Raw genomic sequence first — 24,275 nt, forward strand, 5'->3', positions numbered from 1 at the left:
TGCTTCTATTAATGGACAACAACTTATCGGCAGTACGCAAATTAGTGATTGATTAAACAAGTTTTTGTAGTTCTCTGTGTATAAAAACCTCTTTAGAAACGTACAATATAAAAAATAGTGTGATTTAAAAAATAATATTCCCTTGAAGTTCGTATTTTCGATGACTGTATTTGTCAATGTGTCTGCTGGTTCTGTACACGGACGTCAGCTGCTTTTGGCAGTAATCAGATAAGTGTTAGTTCTTATTTTTTTATAATAACGTCTTTACGTCTTACTTTGTGTAGTTGTACATAAATAAATTCTCTATAAATATAAAGAATATAGTTTATATCATTGTATCACATTTTTCTATTCGTGAACAAAGATCCTTTGTTTTCACAAATATTGATGTTATAATTAATTCAAATATATACTAATACATTGTTATGTAAATGGAATATATTCTGGTAGGCCATTTTATGATCTACCATTTCCATCATTTAAAATTAAAATTTAGTGGATACGACTTGTAGTTTTAAAAATATATTTGTTTCCTTGAACATCTGCATGTTTCCACATGAGTTCTTTGAAATATTGTGGTATTCTTAGGCTGTTTTTTCAAAAAGAAAAAAAGATAAAGTAGAGTTCAGATTAAAGTTTTTATGGTTTATATTTTGTTGTACCAAACTGATTTTGTGTACCAGCAAAATCGTGGTCTAGTATCAAAAGTCCTTGCACCCACAGACCTCTGACCTGCAATGCAGCTAGTCTGCCCCATGGTAGTGTTGTGTTGCTTCTATTTGTTCTATTTATTTCTCCAAATTTTATACATTTATTTTTCAAACATCACAGAAAGGAAAATTGTTAGTTATATGCTATGTTATATTAACACATTGAAAGGCACAGAGGTATAAACAAAGGAGCTTCTAATAGATGTTAGTGATAAATTGTCACCAAACTTCTCGCTCATACTGTTGGTAACAAAATTTGCTGGGCCACTGCAACTTCGTGTAATTTTCTGCAAATACAACTGGTGACGAAAAACTGTCAATGTTACACTCTGTAAGGGTTAAATACAGTATTACAGTTTATATTTGGTTTAAAAATGGGCTAAAATAACCACAACCTGGAACCATTCCTGGTTACAACCAGGAATTTTAAAAATGGTTTTGAGTGACCATCCTGTTTTATTTCGATTGTTATAGAATAAATAGCTTTTTATAGAGTAAACATGTTATTATATAATATGACTAATTGAAGATGTTTACAAATACTCTATAAAGATGAAACAACTAGTGCTATCTAAATTGTATTAAACTAGTACACTGTTACTAGTCATGTAGGTCTAGGTATGACTGGCCAAAGGATAAATGTTTTTAAAGGTTCTAAAAAGTTACACAAAAAGTTCTGTGAAGACACTTCTTGCTTCTCATCATGGATGTTTAGTCTTAATTACAAACAAGTTTAGTTTTATTCACAAAAGACTTTTAATAGAATCTTGGTCATTAACCAAATTCTTCATTACTTAAATCTTGAAAATGTAATTAGAAATAGAGCTACTAGTTTTTGTCACAGAGCTATGAGTTTAACAAGAGCTGGTAATGATGGCTCATAAAAATGTACAAAAACCACCACGTAAACATCAGATATTTTATTAACTCGTTCAAGACATTACATTACCTCAGTCATTGAATACTTGAAACTTCAGACTTGATGAGCTTTTTATATAACGAGAGTAATGATTTAATTTAGTTAATTAATAGGAGGAGACAACTAGAGGTAACTTAACGGAACTTCCTAGGTTAACCCGTCCCTAAACCTAATCTCATTTATCCTTGATAACAAGTAATATTTCTTTCTGAGTTCAGGTTGATGAAGCAGATGCACTGTCGACTTTAGCCTCAGCAGCACTGGGATGCAACCAAGCTTCAACAACAAACGGCATTAAGAATGAGGTTTGTAACTATTTACTCAATATTTTAACAAAATAATACTTTTCTCTCACCTCTTGTTATTTCCTTTTGGATTTGAGTTGTTACTGATTTACAATTTAACCCTTTCAGTGCCAACGTCCGGGTGGCCGGATGTTAAAAAAACATCCATTAATTGCCAACGTCCGGTGGACGTTTTTAAGAAAATATATTAAAAATATAATACATTATATTTTTACGCGTATTTTATATCAATTCGCATTAAAAATAAACATACTTGCTTTTATGCATGTTATAAATAGCACAAACACAGCTGATCAATCAGTAATAATGACAAAAGTTTACGATCAAGCTGGCCGGTCGTCAATGACGTTGTAGCCGTGACGCTTTGTTTTCGTAGTTGCCGGTCTGCTGTTTCTGTGTGGTCTGTTGAGGTTATGTTTACGTGTTTGTTTATAATAATGTTATAAGCAAATTGTGAATTGTGTAAGCAATGTAATATGGATCGTTAAAGGTCCCCACTGAGTGAAAATACTCTTAGAAGAGTAGTGGAAGAAGAATTCCTAAATGACAACTTTGACAGTGATATTTCTGAACCTGAAATATCTCAGGATGAAAGTAGCAGTAGTAGTAAATAGGCAAAATCGTGTTGGGCCTATTCTGTTTATTTCTATTCTACAATTTTATATAGCTATTATTATAGCTATCACATGTATGAACAATGAAAGTCAGTAAAGGACTTTGAAATTTTTTATCAATATATACGTGTCAAACCTGAAGATTAAAAAATAAAATAACAAGGTAAGATTTTATTTTTTTAATTGTAGTATAAGACATTATAAAGTTCATTTAGTGTTAATACACACATTTGTGTACAAAACAAAACAAAAATTATGAAAATTGGCCAGTAAACAACAAAGTTATGTCATTTTATAATAACTGTTTCCAAATCATTAAAAATTACACGGCACTTTTGGATAACACTTGTAAAAATAACCTTGGCATTTTTGACTAACATTCCAAAAAAATGACTGGCACTGAAAGGGTTAAAATTGTTGTTAAAATTTTGAAAAACTGCCATTTGGATCAATGCTAGGAAGTTCACTGAAGAATATTTTTTAGGCATCTGGAACGAGAATCTGCCTGCCAGGGTATCCCGGGGCTCCATCAGCTATTAAGATCTCCAAATCTGCAGAAGGAGCTCATCTATCCTGGGAACCCCCTGTGAATACAGCAGGAAAGATCATTGAATATTCAGTTTGCTTGGCTGTACGCCAGAATCAGCCTCAGGTATATACCACTTTTCCTCTTTCTATTTAAAAAAATAAATTTTGTATTATAATCACTTATGTTTCCTATCACAGAATTGGAAATTGTATTCTTGTAGATTTGACCAAAATAGGTAATTTTTAAAAAGTTATTTTTAGAGTACAGGTTAACATTCAAGCAAAGCTGAGTCTTCCCGATATTTTTAATGTTGAGTTACATTATCAAAATCTGTCTCTGTTACCTCTCTACTCCTTGTATAGTAAAACATTGTTTTATTCATTTTGTAAACATTTTCTCTCGAATATTTCAAAAAATTATCTTGGAACTGATAAGACAATTTGTAGAAATTATTTTTTGAAAGAAAAAGTAAAAGGCATTTTAAAGTTATTTAATCCTCAATTTCGTGTCATGTTAGAAACTCATGTACCGTTTACAGCGTTAGTAATCCTTTTTTTTAATTACCAAAATATCAACTTTTCTAAATTAATTTTATGTGCTATATACTGTTAACCCTTAAACTGATATGAGTTGTATGATTGGAAGGGATACTCAACCTTTCTTCTGATCTCATTACATACGCAATTGCTTAATGTGTTTAAATGAAACTGTTGTAAATTGATTCATTAACATATTCACTGCTAACGCTCCTGGAGTGCTGTGGTCTCGGATCGGAGACCTTCAGTCATTGTTGTAATATACGCTAAAATTAAAATTGTATAGCATGCCTAATAAGTAGGTTTTAATTTTTTTCTTAGCAGTGAATTCAGTCATAGTCATATAATCTTTATTTACATTTTTAACAAGAAAAGTACATGCGTCAATAATAAAAACAATGTGTTTATTATTAAAGAGTTATTGTTCCATTGGATATCTAGGAAACTCGCCCAAACTGTAGAAGGGTCAGTTGACAAGCCGTTCTTTAAGCTCTCTTTCAGTGGGTCTCCAGTTAGGGCCTGTAAGTTGTTAGGGAGCAGATTCCACAGTTTCTGGCCAGCATGTGTTCAATATGTTAAGTAACTGTCTATGTTTACTCAAATAACCAAATACATTTATTAGTGTTTTTGGCCGTACGAGTGGTTGGACAAATATACAAACTCCTTGCTGTTCAACACGTTCAGATCACTGCTGGCTGGATATGGTCATACTCACCCCGTATTTAAACGAAGAGCAACAAAACTTTACACACATGACTTTTTGTTATATAAACATTCTTCGACATATTTTTATGCATAGCACAAGCATACATTTTCCCACCCGTGCTGTGGACGTCCCATAGACATCCATCTATATTTATGAAGTGTTATCTCCCTTTTTATATTTTTGTACATACAGTATATGTTTCTTTTTAGTTCTGACATTTTCCTCCATTTCAAACGTTCATTTACATAGTTATTAATAGTTTTGAGACTTCAAGTGTTTTATTGTTAGGACACAAAACAAATGAAGATGGGCTTAAAAATACCTATACTTAGCATTATTACAAAATTAGAACTACTTTGTCCTGTTGGTTTACATGAAATAAATACGCAGATAGAACAGATTTGTTTCTTTGGTTCACTTTTGAAAAACTTGAAAACAAGATTCAAGGCATAACTCGTTGGGCATTAAAATTTGATGTAAAAGTAGAAAATTGTTTTTAAAATTTGTAGAAAATTAATTTATTTTCTAAGAAATAATACATACATGTATATACCTTGTCTTAGTATAGTAAAATTCATTTTTTATGAATTTTGTATACTAAACAAAATATTATGTGAAATATATGATATTTATGAACAAAGATTATCCAAATTGTTATGGTTTAGAAAGTTTTGGTTTTTACCCTTCAGTTTTACTGTACACAGATGCATTTCAGACATTTATATCCCTGGTATAATTATTTAACATTTGTTACCAACTATTGCAGCATTGAATCCACATCGTTGTTTATGTGAAAAGTTAATGTTCAAAACTAAAATTTTTCATTTTTTAAGAAATAAGTATGTATACAAATGTGTGTATTGTCTTATTACAGTTCTACTTCATATTGATTAAAATAACATACTACAAATAATATTTTGTGTTTTACATATACTTTTTATAAAGTTTTTTTATTAGGGATGGGTCAGTTCCGATGCTTGATACCTTGATTCTTAGAGGTATCGAGATATTCTGAATTCTTAATACCTCAGCTTTTTTCACTTGATTCCAACACGAATATTTTCAAATAATGTTATTACAATTAATGAATAAAATCAACAGAATACGCAAATTATCAATCGCTAAAATGTTATTGTCGTAATGTCTATATGGAAAAACATAGATAGGTAAAATTACTGTAATTTTTTAAATAGTGTTTGATAATAGAATAGCTAAAGGTGGTTTAAAAATTTTGGTTGGCTGCTCCTGTTGGCCAGATTTACTTGAATGGTAACAACACAAAACCACTAAGTTATATTCTTGTTACTATTTATGGTTAAAGAGGGCAAGATTCAGGTTTTAACAATAGAATTTAGCTGTTAATTTAGCAGTGTTGATGGTCTTAGATTTAAAATGACATCAAATTGTACAAGTTTCAATGTGACTGTTAGACAGGATTGGCTACCAACTGCTGATGTATTAAAGTTTTAATTTTTAGGTGTCTTATTGCATAGTGACTGTGAATAACTGATATGTCGTAGGTGGAAGGGAAGAGTGCGTCGTTAGCGTTTGTGCGAGTGTACTGCGGACCCCTGAACCAAGCTATTGTGCCAAATGCCTCACTAGCAGCTGCTCACATCGACATGAGCACCAAGCCTGCGATTATATTTAGGATAGCAGCTCGTAATGAGAAGGGATACGGGCCTGCCACCCAAGTCAGGTGGTTACAAGGTCTGTATTATACTTTCTGTATATTGCATTAATCCTTAAAACACTAATTAAAATATTCCCAAACAATAAAATATGCCCCAACTTTTTTATATCTCAAGTTAAATTTTATTTTGGAGTCCTTGGGGTTACGTTTGATAAAAAAATGTAGTATAATATATTTAAAAAATTTGTATACACATTGAAAACACTTGAAATTAGGCATAAACTATATTGCAAGATAGTGCACAGAGAAGTAATATATGACATATTACACTACTTTTACCCAGATAAATTACAATGAATAAATTGTAACAAAGGAACTGCATAATAATTAGTACACAAATATAAATAAATATATTAAAAACTCTTCATATATTTTTATGTTAGAATATTTTTACCAATTGAATCATATAGTAGTATACAAGAAAAGAAAAAAGTGGGTTTATTGAATCTTATTTATTTATAATAAGAAAACCTGCTTAGTGTTTATTTTCAGCTGACCAACCACTGAAGCGTCTGCTGCTGTTTTGAATTCGTTTGTTTAGGAATAGATACAGATGTATTGTGATTATTTAGTTGTCAACAAGAAACATGTGAAGTGAGTTTTCATTTTCAACTGAAATGGTGTCTACTAGCTGAGGTGATGCAATTGTTTTATGCGATGAAGACATTGAGGATGCACTGTTTGATTTTAATAGTGGTGATGATGATATTGTTCTGATTTTGCTATTTCTGAGGACAAAGGTTTTGTAAGTGATCATGGTTTAGATGTCAACGAGGCTGAACAACAACCTTCAGCACCAGGTAAGGTTAGGCCTAGACCCACGCAAACCTGGACTCCTAAGCATTGTAGGATGATGTGTGTATTGGTGTATTGTGTAAATAGGTCCAGACAATAAATTTTCGTTTTTAAATTTTTAATTCTATGTACAGTCCAAAAAGTCATTGTTATTGTAACGACATATATTTTTTAGTTTTTTTACTATTGTACTGATGTAATCAGCTTTAAAAGTAAAAAAGAACCCAAGTAATTTAGGTAGGCCTAACTATGTTTCAAGTAGCCCACTTTGTTCAAAAGAGCACACCAACTAATCCACTTATACAGTTTGCCAGTATAATTAGTACTACATACTTTCATTAGCTAAAATGTGGGTATTTTACTGAATCAGATAAGTTTCCTAAGTCGTGAACTTCATTTTGTAGGTATTTAGAACATGAATAATACTTATGATGGGTTCCCTTACAGTTTTGGCTCAAAGAAATAAAGTAGTTAAAACCTGAATAAAAATGTATGTTTACTTTATTTAAAAAAATGATAAATACAAATATTATTTAGGATCACTTATATTTTTAAAACAATGGAATGAGGTTCTTCCTGGAAAAAATAATAGTTTATTACAATTTATTGGTTTATAGTGTATTTATGGAATATTGAAATATAGGCATAATCACTGGAAATAAATTGGACCTGGTGAGTCAACCCAGTGGGAAACAAATGGACCTTAAAAGGTTAAGAACTGTTCTTTGCTATTTCAAAAGTAAAGCACATTTCGTGTTAATAATCGCAATCGCATTTAAAGTGTTGTAAGTTCTGTGTTTATAGGCTTTACCTGCAACTGGATAGTTCATACATCATTCTCAGGAGAAAGTCTGGTGAAATTCTTGGTTTGCAGAGCATTTTTCTGCAAAGAAATTGAATCTCTCAAGAACTTTTAACACTTCTAAAAAAACAATGCTAATATCTGTCTAATTCAGAACTTGATTCTGTCTCTTTTTTTTAGCGTAAATTGTTGTTTTATTTGTTCTTCACAGTTAGTGGACATTCGTGGTTATATTTGTTGTTGTATGCATTATGAAGTTTACTGTTGTAGTTGTGCCAAACGTAAGATATTAGCTGTGACATTTATTTATTTAAACTAAATTTGAATAATACGATATTATATATTATAGGGCGTCTAATGGTTATTGAAGTCCATAATGTTGTGGAGTTTGTTAAAAGACTGAGGGAAAGGATGAAATATTATAAGAGTTTGAAACCTTATGCATTGCATAATTTGCACAATATATATTGTGAGTGTGTTGATTGCGTCTGGGTTAGCTTCATTGGCATTACCAGGTTTTACATTAATTTACGCATAAATATTTTAGCCTTAGACAATGTTATGACTTTGTAACAAGCTGAAACCGTTCTTGATTGTCAGATATTTTTACTGTTTTATGATTTTTTTCAACAATCTTAAAGACTGAAATGTATAATATGTTATATGTATCATATTGACTAAATTATTGTAGGTCTGGGTTAGATTTTATAAATTATGTAAGATAAGTAATTATATAAATTATTCGTAATTAGTAAGGAAATCAGCAGGTCTTCTAAACCGGTGGAGAGCATTCCAGTTGTCTGCTTACTTCAGGTTATGTGTTATTACTGCGTAATTGTTGATACTGTATTGAGTACTATATTCTATATCTATGGAAATTGTTAGCCTGCTGAATGGGTTAGAGAGAAGTGACTTATCTCAAGTTTAGGTTTGGAAGATTTCTTGATTATGTTACTCATTTGTATGCTAGTTCCCATCTCCTTAACTGTGAGGAATTAGTCTTTTGGTAATGATTTTGTGAATTTAAAACAGTTATTGAGGCTGTGATGTGGCTTGCAGTATTTTGGGGAACTGGTTTATCTTTATAGCCTAAGACTCTGTGACAACTCATTTTTTATCTTAGGCTGTTTGTTGTAAGGCGTATGTATTGGGTAGGTCAGTGTTGGTGTTGGTAAATGAGGTTTTCTGTAGAGCAGGTGTTGTCTCCTTATATCACACTCTTACATTCCCTTTTCTTTAGTTTTGAATGTTCAAAAACAATATTGTCTCCTTCATTATTTTTTAGTGTAATTTGGTTTATGGAACATATTTTGAATCTTTGGTTATTGCATGAGAATGAACCACGGATGTTTTGGGATTGTATTTACTATTAGGTTTGTTGGGGATCAGGGATTTTAGGATTGACAACCAGATTTTTCAGATTATGGGCTTGTTTGAAAGTAACTGTGGGACCAGATGTTAGGAAATGTTTTTTGTGAGAAGAGGTCTGTAATATTTTATAGTAATCTTTTAATATGAAATTCAGATGTTGTAGGTCTTGGTTAAATGTTGTGAGAGACAAGAACTTACCTATCAGATTTGGATCTTAGAGCGAGATCTGTTGTTAGATTGGGCAAGGTGGATTTGGTTCCGGACTGAGTTCCGTAGGTAAATCCGCTGTACAAAAACTTCAGTGATGATATTATTAAAATTATTCAGTTCATTTTCATTAGAGCGTATGCACTGTCCTCTTACTGCTTGGGTGAATGGAATGGATCTTTTGGCGTTGTTAGGGTGTTAACTGTTAAAGTGAAGGTATTGTAGGTGGTTTCTTGGATTGATGAACTCCAGTCTGTTTTTCCAGTTTAATGATGACATCTAGAAACAGTACGTCTGTGGTGGAGGCTGTAGGGAGCTGAATTTGTTGAAGTTTTATCAAAAAGTTGTTTAAAGAATCTTTCCCGGCAGTCTATATCATAAAAAGGATTTGTCAGAACCAACCCGTTAGGAGGTCAAGTTGTTTGTTCAGAAAAGCTTGCTCATATAGATATTGGTGTAGGATGGTGCCATCCTAGTAACCTTTGCGGTAATTTCCCTTGATCTTTAGAAATCTCTTTAGAATAGAGTGGCATTCCTGGATTATGTTTTGTGTTTCTTTTTTGTTCTGAGATTGAAGAAAGGCAGAAATTGGACTGGTTATGATTTTGTTTGAATTATACGTGGGTTAAAAAAGCTCTGGGAAAGTTTGGAATCAGTTTTGAATATTCAGGATCTGATTCAAGATTAAAAATTTATGAATTTCCCCAGCATTAGTCAGAACTCTGGCAGAACCACTAAGATTGGATAGCTTCAGGGAGACCTCCAAGACTCTTAAGAGCCTAGTTTGACTGTTGTAGTGCTCATGTTATGGAAGTGGTAATCCATTCCGTAAACGTGGAATCTTCATAATGAAATTATGTTCATAAGAACAACTTCTGAAACACAAATGTTCAACCTGCTTGCACATCGCATGTCGCTCTTTGAGATCAAACCATCATACGTTGACAGGAAACTGCTTAAGTTGCATTGTTAAAAGTTTGTTAGTAAATTGAGTGTTCCATCATCATTGGTTTTTTTGCAGACAGTAGGCCTAAGCTATACCTTTAGTGCAAAATAAAATAGTACAGTGTACAACTGTCTGAATATTCCTGGCAGTACAGTTTTCACTATATTTGGGTACAAAATGAAATATTGAAACCGGTTTAAAAGTGTAAAAGGCTTTTATGTTCTTGATGTGAAAAGAAATCGATATTAATTATTGTGAGGCAAGTACATCTGAATGTAATGAATGCTTGGTAATTGTATTGTGGTTTTTAATTTATAGTCTTTGTTAATTTATTTCTTAAAGTAATATGAACAAATTTGAATTTATAAATAGTAATTTGTATTACATTTCATGTTTATATTTAATTTAACCTGAATAACAAATATCTAGTGTTAGATAAACTGTAGCACAGCACCTTATGTTAGTTACAAATGTAACCAGTACATCGCTACAAAGCGATTTTTCTATTCTGTTCGGTTCTATTCTATAATTGTGTATAATCTGGGTTTCTTCTGTTTCAGATGTGGTTGCAAGTTCAAGTACAATGAAGGGAGGAGTGAAGCGAGAAGCTCTTGCCCCACTTACTCCAACCAAGAGGTTTAAACAAGATGAGATGAAATGATTACGCATTTAAGGCCACTGTGAACCTAAAAACTTCACAGTGATCCTTACAGTGAAAGTAGTATTGAAACTTCGGCTCCATGTCTGAGACACTCCAGTGCCAGTGAGCCTTTTATTGGTTTAGTTCACCTGTCGATATTTTCAATATTTGAAATGTATATTTAAGTGTGTCAAAATAATTTTTTATATACTCGAGCGAGTATGAAAAATCTCTCTTCTGTGTACTTCACTGTACCTGTTTTGTTTTACATTACCACATTTTTATTAGTTTTTTATTTTCTCTGATTAGTCAGATTGTCAAGATTGTGACACTAGATCATATTGTTTGGCCAGAAAACTGTGTTTTATATTTTGATCGATGAGAAGCAATAATCATAATAGTTTGTATTGTCCTGAAATTTCAGTCTGGTACTGTTATGATATAAAGGGCCATTGGTTCCGTACAATGTTTATTGATGGCTCAAGATCAGTCTGCTACAGTGTAAATATTTTAAATCAGTTCAACTGATTATGCATGTAAAGATTATGTGAAATCAACGTTTAAAGATTATGTGAAATCAACGTTTAAAGATTATGTGAAATCAGCGTTTAAAGATTATGTGAAATCAACGGATTGCAAATGTCAAGATCAAATGATGAAATCAATCAAGATTAAGTGAGATAAATCGTCAGTCATCATTAATTGTCATCTCACAAGACAACTATTCTTCATGATATAGTCTGTACACAGTGATATGCATGTTATAGGTTACGTAATTGTAGAATCACAGTGTTCTTTCCAGAGTTTCTTTTAATGGAGGAAAGTGAAGGAGTAAAATGGAGATCAGTTTGCCCATATCTTATTGAAAGTTTTTGATCGTGAAAGTATGTTAAAAATGAACTTTACTGAACAGTTATTACAATCGATAATACCATCAGATGCATGCAACATTTTACTATTTAATGTCTTGTAAAAACAAATTAAATGTTGTAAAATATTGTAAGCAATAATATAAAATTTCAGTGGATTAAAAACACTTATGTACCATACATGAAAAACAAATTAAATGTTGTAAAATATTGTAAGTAATAATATTAAATTTCAGTGGATTAAAAACATTTATGTACCATACAGTGAAACCCTGCAGTAACGTATTTCTGTCGACACGATCCACGCTGACTTTTTAAGCAGGAAACTGTAGAGGGGAACTCGAGTTTAGCGTTTATTTAAATCTAAATTTACAAATATATTTAATTTTAGTCTAATTTGATTAGATTTAGGATAAAAAGTGTAATTCTACAGTAAAAAGAATTTTGTACAAAAACATGGGGAACACAACTTTCTTCCTGGACGAACCATACCGATCTTAAAATTGATTATATCGTAGACCTCTTGCAATCTGACGAAAGTATTAAGTTTGTTAAGTGACTATTATCACTAATTAGAGGATAAAATAGTTATTGTGTGCGTGTTAGGTGAATGGGTGGCAGTACACGAGTGCGAGTCATGGTTGGTCCTGAAGCTATGGAACCCACCAGTGTTAATATGTTGATATATTGTACATATTTGGAAATTTATTAGACATAAATATTGACTTATAAAAACTTTTTTTCATGTTTTGTATATTCACTAGAATATTGGCTTTAAAAGAGAAATGTTTATTTAATTTTATTTTAGATTAAGTGTAAAATGTTTGGTTTGGAGTGTAGCCTTCCAATATAGAGACAAGTGTTAGGGCACTTGAGTAGTAATTGTTCACCCAATAAAATAGTAAATTTTAAAATCACAAAATATTTTCACACAACAAATTTAAACTAGAGATTAATTAATTATACAAGGTGTTCAATTTAAGTGCTGCCCAGGTTTAAAATTATATTTACACATCAATTGTTTGTATACATTTACTTGGTTGTATTTTTGGATCTTGTTTGTAATTATTTAAAACATTTTGAGTGTTTTTCTACAGCCATTTATGTTAAGTTATTTTTGTTCATAAATGATCATGACTGTTGTTAACAAATTTGATTATATTAAAATGTTTTAATCTTCTTACCTTTGTCAACCTCTGTGTGACCAGCACTGAGTAAAACAACATTGAATAAGCAAAACTATGTGTTCAGTATTATTACATCACCTGACTCTCCATTTACGATCTATTACTTCTAAGTGAATGCCTTAAGTAGTGGCAGACCGTACTTATTGGCCAAGCAACATGGAAATATATCAACATTTCGTGTGTGCCAAAGTTGCAAGGTTTATTTCCGTAGTCATGTACAGTATAAGTCGGATTCGCGACACACGATTATATAAAGGAATCAAATTTTACATATGAGATTATTGTAGTTCTGATAAAGTTTGAGATCCAATAAAAAAAATTTACAAACACAGGCAAGAATGATGAGAAAATGCTTTTTTGTGCGTCAAAACTGTATTAAATTGTTCTTGAATTATTTTCTGTGAAAAAGTACATTTCTTTATAACATCGAAATAAACTTTTGGGAGTGTTTGATGGCTATGTATAGGACAGTAGTTTTAAAAATAAAATTCTTTATATAACCTTAAAAATGTTCCAAAATAAGTAGTTATACATTTAATCATGGAATGTCAAGCGAATTAAATTTCGTATTACTGTATGAACCCTGCATATTAATTTTTTAGTTTTTGTCATGTAAAGTTTGATCTTTCAATCAAGATTCAATGATTTTTAACATTTCTGGATTTAGTACATTTGTAAAAAGGCAATTATTTTAATGAAACTCATTATTACTCTGTTCACAATAAATATTAGATCCAACAAGGTCAATCTTCCCAGTGTGTATGGAATATGAGTCTATACTTGGCTATAAGCAACATTTACTTTATTTATTGCCATCTCATTGTCATTTATTTGTTTATACATTCTGAGGATAGTTATCAAACTCATTATTACTCTGTTCACAATAAATATTAGATCCAACAAGGTCAATCTTCCCAGTGTGTATGGAATATGAGTCTATACTTGGCTATAAGCAACATTTACTTTATTTATTGCCATTTCATTGTCATTTATTTGTTTATACATTCTGAGGATAGTTATCAAACTCATTATTACTCTGTTCACAATAAATATTAGATCCAACAAGGTCAATCTTCCCAGTGTGTATGGAATATGAGTCTATACTTGGCTATAAGCAACATTTACTTTATTTATTGCCATCTCATTGTCATTTATTTGTTTATACATTCTGAGGATAGTTGTCAAACTCAAGTCATTTATGAAAAGTACAAAGTATTTAATTGTTTGATATAAACCATGTGTATTTTCGGATAAAATCTCTTCTCTTCAATATAATTAGTTCGGTCAAAGCCATAAAATATATATTTGTTTCTGAAACTGAATTCTTGTTTTAACCAGATTTTATTTGACTTTTTTTTATTGGGTGACAGTTGGATACTAAGAGAGCCATACCTGGGAACTGGAGATACAGGAATTGCTGAAATCTTCCAATTGTTTCCCTTTGTTTAAATAGTGAGATTATTTTTTGAACACCCAAAAACAGCTTCCATAAGTTTCTTGGCTTTTAGATACAGATTCTGCTCTTACAATACAGTTTGGATTCCGCTGAAAAAGTTTCAAATCATTCTTTAATTCCATCACATACATTTTTTATATCCCTCGAGTTCAAGGATTCAAACAAATGCTAAACATAGAACAATAAAGTATTCAACTGAAAATAATCTTGATACGCAATGGTGTTGCTGTCTCTCTTACTTAGTCAAACCATAAGCATTTTCTATATTCTCAGTTCACCCATAAAGCCCAGTCCTGTCCTGAATAGAGCAGTGTTATCATTTGGGGGGAACTTAAAAGAATAAATCACAAATAATAGGTATATTACACATTTAGCAATTTAATTTATGAATTTACATATATCAGGTAACAAAATCCTTAAATCTATGTCTTACAAAATGAAATAACTGAAAACAATGAGGATCAAAGAACTGGTAGGGTGGCACTTCTCGTACTGAGGTAGTCTCTTCTGAATACTTTGTTCATGTGGTTACCGATGTATGTGCGAACCCACATTGGAGGAACTATTGTGAAGAAATACTGCAACAACAAAACATATATATGTTACTAATATTGTGTTAGACAATAGAACTTAATATGTATGAAAGCAAATTACATATAATATAACCAGTAATTTAAAAAATAGTAATAACTCTTTATTGTCAAGAGTTATGTTGCGATAAAAATATTTCATTTTGATAATAATTTGTAAAACTGTTTATTATTGCTCTTATTTGGGATCTATACAAATTGCTGGGCAGTAACCCCCTCTTTATCTGCTTCATTTTGTCACATGGACCGGGTTAAAATGAGCCGCTTTTCCTCGACCCTTGTTTGAGGCTTACATATTAATGATTATTTAAAGTAGAACTAAAAAATATTTTAACACTCAGAAAGCCCAATTATTGTGCAGCAATGTCCTAGCACAAAAAATGTATACAATTTTGTACTCAAAAATGAAATTGTCAAGGTCGGAGTCATCTGATAATAAGCCGTGATAATTTACAGGAATGAGCAAAATTCTAAAAGATACCAAACTCATTATAAAATAACAGAACTGTACAAACACAAGTGAATAGGAAAGGCGGAGCTAGAGTATAAAACACACATCAGTTAATGGTTTACTTACTGTGGTTATCAAATGATAATTCTTAGACATTAGATTTGCATTTAGCAGACTGTAGTAGATGGTGAAAATAACTTACTCTGACAACTTGCAGCATTTTTGCGAAACTATTTTCTTGGGAATCATTCAGTTATTATGGAAAAGTATCATCAAACACTAATTTGTGAGAGTATGTATTCAACTCAGTGGCAGTTGTGAGTGTTGGAGGGGTTACCGACGTAGGGATTACACTGTTGGGTGGAGTTTTTTAAAATTAGTGATTAAAGGTAGTTGGAGTATTTAGGCATCAACCGAAATTACATTTAAAATGATTTCACTACATAAATTTTTATGTGTAAACATGATATTTTTGTTCATTCATAGTTGTAGTCTAATAAAACCTAGTCTATTTAAGTTTATTACTTTGAATCAAGCCGCATTTCTTGAGGAACCTAAGTCTATTGCAAAACTAATATTTACTATTTAATTCAAATGAATATTTCATAGTAACAGGTTTGAAATATTGTATGAAGCAATAAGTTATTTTGCAGATATGTTCCATCACATTATTATTTGGAATGCATTAGTAGTTGTATTTGCACTCTAAAACCGGTGTAGCTAAATAAACGTACATTGCTCTACCTTGATTAATTACTACTTGTAGCAGAAGTGTAGAAATAGTACCATAGATCGCTGCCACAGTGTTGCCAACAACTGTGTGCGTTGCACATACTTAATTGCTCACATAGTTGCGTTCAACACTTAAATATGGTGGTAGCGCTGTAGTCAGGGCTCTGTCCAAAAACCCCCTTTTCAAAATGTTACTACTTGACTGCCTTACTGTTATTGGTCGAGGCTTTTGCCATTTGATTTACATTGAACCCTTGGATCAACTGACTATGTCAGGGAAGACCACTGAAAGCGTTGATTTAAGTGTTTTGCTATTGACATTTTATTGGTTCAATTGATTCTTATTGTAAGTTATTCTTTCTGTATAGTTAATTCATTACAAAAGTATTTATAGTTTTTGTTATTCTTGCTTATACACCACTTAGTGTTGTGGCCTCTGAGCTACGTATGACTAGGTAAAGTTTTCTGTATTTATCTTCCTTACGTTGAAACATGAGGAGGTTAACAAATGGCCACAAAAGTTAAGATGTATGTACTATTATTTTAAGATCCGTAAATTTGATACAAATCGTGTGCTGAATGGACATTTATTAAAATAAGCCTGTTTTTAAATATGAAGTTTTTCCAAATCTGTATTTTAAAGGAATTTTTACTAGGATTGTCACGATAATTTAAAAATTAAAGAACATTAAACTATATCTAAATAAAAATGGGTATGAAGGAATAAGCTGCAGGCTAAAAAAAAGAAGACGGCATTGAACATACCTGTATACCATGAGCCCAGTAGCCTGTAGAGTGGTTGACAATGCCCAAGGTGTTTATAGCATTCTGAGCATAAGTCTCGGCATCTGGTACAAAGATGCTACTGGTCTGCAGCCTGTAGCTGAAGGCATTCATCTTGGTGTTGATAAACAGAGGAGAGAGATGTTGGATTGTGATTCCAGAGCCTTGGTACTCTACTCGCAGTGCTTCAGAGAAACTCTTCAAGTACACCTAGCAGTAAGTTTCCTTGAATTAGTTTCTCTTGTGAATATTGAGTTTTTTATCCATTTCACCTTCCACTAAGTACAGTGTCTGAAATCTGACTCTGTCACACCCATACAATATTTGTATAGAATCAACCCTTTCTTTTGATGTTGATAAACAGAAGAGAATGATACTGGATTGTGATTCTATAGAATATGTGTGCTCCATTTGCAGCGCTTTAGAATCTCAAGTACGTATTTCAATAAAGTTTTACAAGTTAATACAATATGTAAATAACAAATTTAGTAATTACTTAATATATCATGAAAGCCTGTCAAATAAGTACTTATATGAAAGTAAATGATTGACTGATGAATTACTGAATGGTAGGAAAATGGATATGATTAATTGGTGAAGCTATAGAATGGTGAGAAAGTAGGAGTGGATGACTGGTGAGTGTGATATGAATAACTTATGGAAATGTGGTGAATGATTGATTGATATGAATGCAAAGAATTACTGAATCGGAAGAAAGCTGTTGTGATTGAATGGTGAGGGTGTACAGGGATGCTACAGGTCAGGGAAATCAGGGAAGTCAGGGAAAAGTCAGGGGAAAAAAAACAGGACTGGAAATCAGGGAAAAGTCAGGGAATCCGGTCTGAAGTCAGGGAAAAGTCAGGGAATTTCGACGTTGGTCAGGGAAAAATATAAAATCCCTTTACACAAATAAACTTACTGCCGCAGCGCCGAGTCCAAGCCTGCAGACGACGCGGCGCATGAAGCAGGCAGCCGAGGTGGCTCGGCTGGCTCACCCATTAATTGCCAAAAACCCTGGGGATTGCGTCGAAAAAAGTCAGGGAAAAATGAAAAATTTGGTCTGGAAATCAGGGAAAAGTCAGGGAATTTCATTATTGGACTCCTGTAGCAACCCTGGTGTAGTGTTCGACTGAATGGCTAAAATTTGTTGAATGAATAGTGAGAATGGTGAATAACAATATATTGGTTAGAATGTAAAAACTTATTGATTTATAAGAATTTGGTATTTTATCATGTAATTGTAAGAAAATGGGTAATTACGTAGGATCAAAGTGTGATAAATAACTGAGTAGTAATTATATGCTTGATGATTATTGTATGAGAGTATAAAGGAGTAAGAAAGTCGATATACCTGAATTGTAATGAATAACAAATTATTATTAAATTATTAGGCTGTGACTTATGTATGTGCTTTAATAGTTTTATTAAATTCAAGGTTCCTCAGTTTCTGTCATGTGAATTGTAATTTTGCCACTGTGCTAATCTAAAACTTTGAGAAAACAGTATTTTTTATAGTACAAATTAGATTTATTTCCCACCATAGTATCCGTCCATAAAAATAGGCTGGTCTGAGCTTGTGACCTTGAATGAAAACAAAGATTTTGGTTCCGCATTTTACCTAACTTGTCCAGATTGTTAATAATTGTCATAAAGTTTATATTATGATTTTAAACTGCTGCTTTGTAAATACCAAGTACAAACAACAAATAAAAGAACTTACTTATGCATCTACCATCTTAGTGGTATGCACAGTATGTCCTACTAACGCCAACACACACTAAAGAATGTTTGATAATTAAATATTACTCATCAAATTCGCTTTATTTTGCCCTGAGACAAAAAATTACTTTAACCATTGAACCAACTTTATTGGTTCTAGATGTACCTAAAAAAATACTCATATGTACCAACTCATCCCCTTGTTGTGTTCCTTAAAATCATTGACAATATATGTTACGGAGAGACTCAATAGATAACAACTCAATAAAGCTGTTATCTACACACAGCTGACCACATGACTGACCTTAGAAGCTGCATAGACAGTCATAAGAGGTAACGGTTGTAATTCAGAACTGGATGACACATTCACGATTGCTCCTCGGCCCCTCTGCTTCATTTGGGGTAGAAGCAGTCTCGTCATCAATGTTGCAGCTCCAATGTTGATGTTGACGATGTCCCACAGCTCCTGCTCAGGAACTTCCGTTAGATACATGGGGTAAGAATACTGCTTCCCCACGTTGTTCACTAAAACACATTAGATCATCATAACGATATCGTGATTAGGTAGCGGTTGAAACAAACAAAAAGCTTTATTGTTAACTAAAAGTTGTACAGTCATGTACTCGACTGTTTTCTTTTATTTTTATCTCGGATGAGAGCGTTCAATTGTGTCTATCATGCTGTGGTGCTCCATAAACAAGACCTAGACTTCTGTGTCTAGAGCAAGGGTATTATGGTGCTGGAACTCTGAATTTTTGGGAGAAGTAATCATATTTTTTAGAAGTTAAGTCTTGTAAGTTGTTTCATAAAAATAGAATAACTGTATACTCTTCTCATAAAAATCTGCATTATTATTTGCTCAGCATAATTTTAATTTTATCCAATTTGTATTTTTGCACAGTAATTGAATATCGCATTAAATGTTAATGATTAAATCATTTAAAAATATTTACATTATAAAGCCATTATCCATCACAGTAGCATGTGTATTGTATTGAGCTGAAATTCTGCAGAATGACTAATTTATGCAAAGAGGAGTCTGCCGTCTACTTATGTTGCAATTCTCCTGCCAAAACTTTTTTTAAAAAAAAGGAGAGATTGATCTATTTGCCTTCAAGTGTCTTTTTAGCTTGTCCTGTTAACAAGCATTTCCAATTTGTCCAACCATTGTTTTTGACGTTTTGTCATTTTTGTGTGCTTACAACAAATTTAGTACTTCATGATTGTTTTGTGATTCTTTTGTTAACTTTATGTAGTTGATATTTGTTTGTGTAAACAAAGTATCAGACTGGTTTATGAAATATGAAATCTAACAAGAAAAAGTTTAACACATAAATATCATTATTTAGAAGTGGAATTACAGAATCCCCGTTGCAGGGAACATAATCATGAATATGTGGTCGACTATATTGACCTCAAAACATCTTCTAGTTACAAAAGTGTTGAAACATCCAACTCCAAGTTTATTGAGAAAGTCAGCAAGTGTATGAATGAACATAACAACATCTTGAAGCAGAAAAAAACTGTGTCCAGAATGGGTTATTATTAGATGAGAATAAGAAACCTTACTCAGATCACTTCGATTTCTTAGAACTGGGAAACATTATGGCATTGATATTGCAGTTGGAATATGAACAAGAGAGATATATTGCAACTGGAGTTATTGAGGAAGTGTTTGGTGAAATGAAAAGAATTGTTAGTCAGTAATATTATAGTCCTCATTGATGCATGAGCTGCTTTTGGTTCAAAGTCTACTGAGTAAACATTTCGGTTATCATAGACAGCTTATGGGGGTTCGGCTCGTCCTATCCTTTCCATGTTAAAAAGCACAAACTTAGGAACACACAACTCCAAAACCATTAGAAGTAATAAGCTAATTTTTTTTTTATTTTGATACTTATCCTTATACCTAACATTTAAGTGATGGGTTTTTGAATTAAATGAAAATAACACATTTTTAATTTAAAACAAAAAAATGTTGAAAAAACATTCAAAATTAAAATTTATTTTTAATAAAAAAATATATTCTAGTATAAATAATGAATATCCCATCATTCATATTGTTCATTGTAGTGTAAATAACAAAACAAAACCAAAATCAATGCAATAACTCAAGTAGTCCAGGAGAAAATTGTTCCTAAGTATAAAAAATCTGTTTTTTTGGAAAATCGCTAGTAAACATCATTTAACCACAGTGACATAAGTAATCCTACCTTAGTGCATGCCTGGCCCATATGAAGGGTTTTCTGGATCTTCCTGCTCTTCATACATGTCCTCTTAGTCTTTTCTTAGCAATCTCTCGCTGTTTCCGGCACTTTTTCTCGATTTCAAACATATCTTTCTCAGCGTTTTTAATCCGGGTCAAGTCAAAGTTCTTTATTGTGTTTATGCACATTGGGCCAGGGGAAATACCAAATTTACTCAGGATTTTACACTTTGTGATATTGCCATCATTGAAGGTAGCAATGGCTTCATAAATTCCCAAGTCAAGTGTATTCTTCATCACAAAGGTCGATTTCGGTAACCGGTTCAAAATTATGCTGTTCAGGCTCTCGCAAGGATTTTGTGTTCCACCATGGAGGCATTTCCGCAACAAATGTTCTTGAGATAAATCTCTAAAAATGGGCTTTATCTCTGCCATAACTGTAGGAGGAAGGTTACAACAAACAATATAACCTAAAATAGTAGGTGTGTATTATATAAAGTGTGTTCAAGAGCACAATCAAGGTTGCTAACCAACGGTACCAGTAAAAAATGCACGTGCTTTCACAAACTAAAATATCAATAAAACCACTAATACTCATCTTATTTAAATAAAATTTGTGTTAAATTAAAGGTAAAGAGTTGTAAAAAACAATTCACAAATAAAAAAAAATTTAATTTTTTTGCTAAATTTGAGCCGAACCCCCTTATTGAGATCTTCAGAGAATATGGCTATGATGATAGTTATGAGTACTTCAAAGAAAACATGATTCCTTTGTAACTGTGGTGGTGCAAACATATACGGAGAAAAACTAGGTGTTGGCTAAATGTTGTTTAACACATACCGGTGCCCATACACTATTGTTTGGCTTTACATGAGCACATTGGTGCTAGCCATGAACCATTTTCAAACATTCATAGATAGAATATACTTCATATAGTAATTTTGGCACTACTGGAACGCTTATTCTTTGTGAGGTTCTGGGATCCTCCCCATGAAGTTTTTTTTTTTAAAAAGGTAGCCGATTATGCATTTTTATTTTATCACACACTAGTTTTAAAGATTTACATTTTTAAGTTTGTGATCTATGTTATTTCATTCTTAGTCTATTTAAAATTTGCGTACTCTAAACCGTAATTACCAAACTTGTGGACAAACTAAATCATGCTCTGAATGTTCTGCTGCATCGTAGACATGACTATCAGTTCTGCACCGGCCTTCCTCCTTATCCCAAGTAGTCAGGGATAACAACTCAGATTGAACATTAATAATGAAAAATGTTATAATACAATAATGAAAGCCACATACTTTTCATTGATTTTTCTATTTTGTTATGGTTTTTTTGAAACCAATGAGTTCTTATATAAATACTTTGTATATAAGATATCTTATCTCAATTTGAGATATGGAAAAGATAAGAGGTCTAATCTTTTTAGATAATTATTTCAAATCTTAAAAAATCTTGCATCTTTAACATCTTGCATAAAAATTATTTTTAAATGGGTTTATTGCCAGAAAAATAGTTTAAAGGACTCAACAATTTGAACTGGCTTGCATTAGCATGATTAAAGCAATTAAGTAGAATTAACCAGTGGCTGTAAGATGAGCATCAATATACACTCTTAAAAAATTCTTGTGTTTAGTACTCTATCAATTTTTAGAATCCATTCAAACTTTTTGATCAAGGACTTTACTGATGTTGGCCAAGACCGCTCAAGCAATTGCAATTTTTTTTTAATAACTCGGAAAAGGAAAAATTTGCTACTTACTTGTAGAGTAAAATACGAAGTGCTTTTTGCTCTGGTAATCTTTTTAAAGTATTGCCTTAGCATTAGTGAAGCCTATCTCTCAGAGGACTTCCCAAACATCTCTTCTATCTGCTTGTTTCTATCTTACAGTTGTTTCTATCTTAAGAGTTTCACAAAATCATATAGTATGGATAATGGTAAGAAAAAACTCAGAGATAGCTCGTTCCCCCTATTCCAACAAATTAGAGCTCTACCTCTCCAACATTTATATGTGTACAAAGTACTGAAACTATTTTATAGAAGAAGTGGAAATGAAGGTACAACATACCTTGTATATGGAACAAGGTAAATAGATGAATTTTTTGAGTACTAAAAGTAAAAAAGGAAATATTTAGAGTCTGCTTTCAGTACTTAGGTCCAAATTTTTTAAATAAATTACCTATTAATTCTAGAACAATAGATAAATCAAACCTTTTCAGCAATAGCTTATTTGGCTGGTTAATTGAGATAAATTATGTAAGATTTTTTAATATAATCATTAGCTAAATTTAAAAGTTACTGTTTATTTTATATAACAATTAATTTGGTTTCATATAGCAATTGTATATAAATGGTTGTTGTATATATGTATAATGTACTCTGTGTGTGTTATTGAATGCATCTATATTCATTGTATAATAATGAATGTGCTTAAATAGAGCATTGATCTTTCTGTAAATGACAGAAGTTATTTATATGTTTATAATGTTGATTTGTTTTTACGTACTATGTTTTAATTCAAATTGTATACGGAGGATATTAATTGTTATGTTGTTTCTGCTGCTAATATTGGATAATTTTTATCCTGACATTATATGGAAAAATTAGTTAGAATTATCTTTATATTAGTAATATTTTTTTGTATTCTTATTTTTAGTTCATATGTAGTTTCAGGTACCTTGGAGAGTGGCCAGCATGTAAGTAACTGAACTCAAAAAGTACTGTATCAAGTTTATTTTATTTTGTTAAACCTAATCACACTACTTGTGATTTTGTTTTTGTGATGTTTTTGTATTTATTTGAAGGAATAAATCATTATTGTCATTGTCTGACTGTCTACGCGATATCTTAAGGATGAATTCAGCTACAGAGTTGAGATTTGTAAAGATAGATAAGTTGACTGCATAGGTAAGATGAAGTTTCATGATGGTACATCCCTCATCCTCTGTCTAGCATAGTCTGTTACTAAGGCCTTGCGTAATAATCATACTATTTCAACTCATTCATTATAGAATATTAATTGAAGTAGGATAACATGAACCGGTGTAGACAGTATCAAGGATTGGTAGACATATGGTTTACAACATACTTTATTCCTTCTGTAGTTCTGGGACAACCTGTACTGTAAGTAATGCATATTGGCCCCAAATTCAACAGAAATAAGAAATCATCACAACATAGCTGCTTTGTTGGGTGGTAAATGAAGTAGATTAACCCGTTTCTTTCACACCAGCTGACCTTGCAAAGAACCTAATCCCACATTAATCTATGGTATAGATAAGAAAACCCTTAGTGATTCTCTCCCTCACTCCAATTCCTAAAAATATTTTAAATAGTGTGGCCCAGAGGATTATTACAGTTGTACTTAAAAAAGCTGAATGTTGATTCTATCTTGATTTGTTAGTTAGTATAAGATCTTAAAGCATCTGGTTTGCTACACAAATCAAATCATTTTATTGCTGTTGACCACATTTACGCATATTCTATAGGCATTATTATAAATTA

At 31.9% G+C, this 24,275-nt stretch overlaps 2 protein-coding genes across 2 annotated transcripts in view; one reads left to right on the top strand and one right to left on the bottom strand.

Moving 5' to 3' along the window:
- LOC124368683 (host cell factor 2) overlaps positions 1–12,881 on the top strand; it is a 117,103-nt gene extending 104,222 nt beyond the window's left edge. The window contains exons 17-20 of the mRNA XM_046825969.1: positions 1,848–1,934; positions 3,033–3,200; positions 5,840–6,029; positions 10,694–12,881. Coding sequence (XP_046681925.1) covers positions 1,848–1,934; positions 3,033–3,200; positions 5,840–6,029; positions 10,694–10,794 — 546 coding nt within the window. The 3' untranslated portion in view covers positions 10,795–12,881. The remainder of the gene's footprint in view (positions 1–1,847; positions 1,935–3,032; positions 3,201–5,839; positions 6,030–10,693) is intronic.
- Positions 12,882–14,636: 1,755 nt separating this feature from the next.
- The window catches only part of LOC124368684 (hydroxysteroid dehydrogenase-like protein 1), a 57,037-nt gene continuing 47,398 nt past the window's right edge, over positions 14,637–24,275 (bottom strand). The window contains exons 4-6 of the mRNA XM_046825970.1: positions 18,865–19,085; positions 16,824–17,051; positions 14,637–14,863 (exon numbers count right to left, since the gene is read on the bottom strand). Coding sequence (XP_046681926.1) covers positions 14,747–14,863; positions 16,824–17,051; positions 18,865–19,085 — 566 coding nt within the window. The 3' untranslated portion in view covers positions 14,637–14,746. The remainder of the gene's footprint in view (positions 14,864–16,823; positions 17,052–18,864; positions 19,086–24,275) is intronic.

The sequence above is a fragment of the Homalodisca vitripennis genome, chromosome X (assembly GCF_021130785.1).
Source record: "Homalodisca vitripennis isolate AUS2020 chromosome X, UT_GWSS_2.1, whole genome shotgun sequence".
Taxonomy (NCBI): domain Eukaryota; kingdom Metazoa; phylum Arthropoda; class Insecta; order Hemiptera; family Cicadellidae; genus Homalodisca; species Homalodisca vitripennis.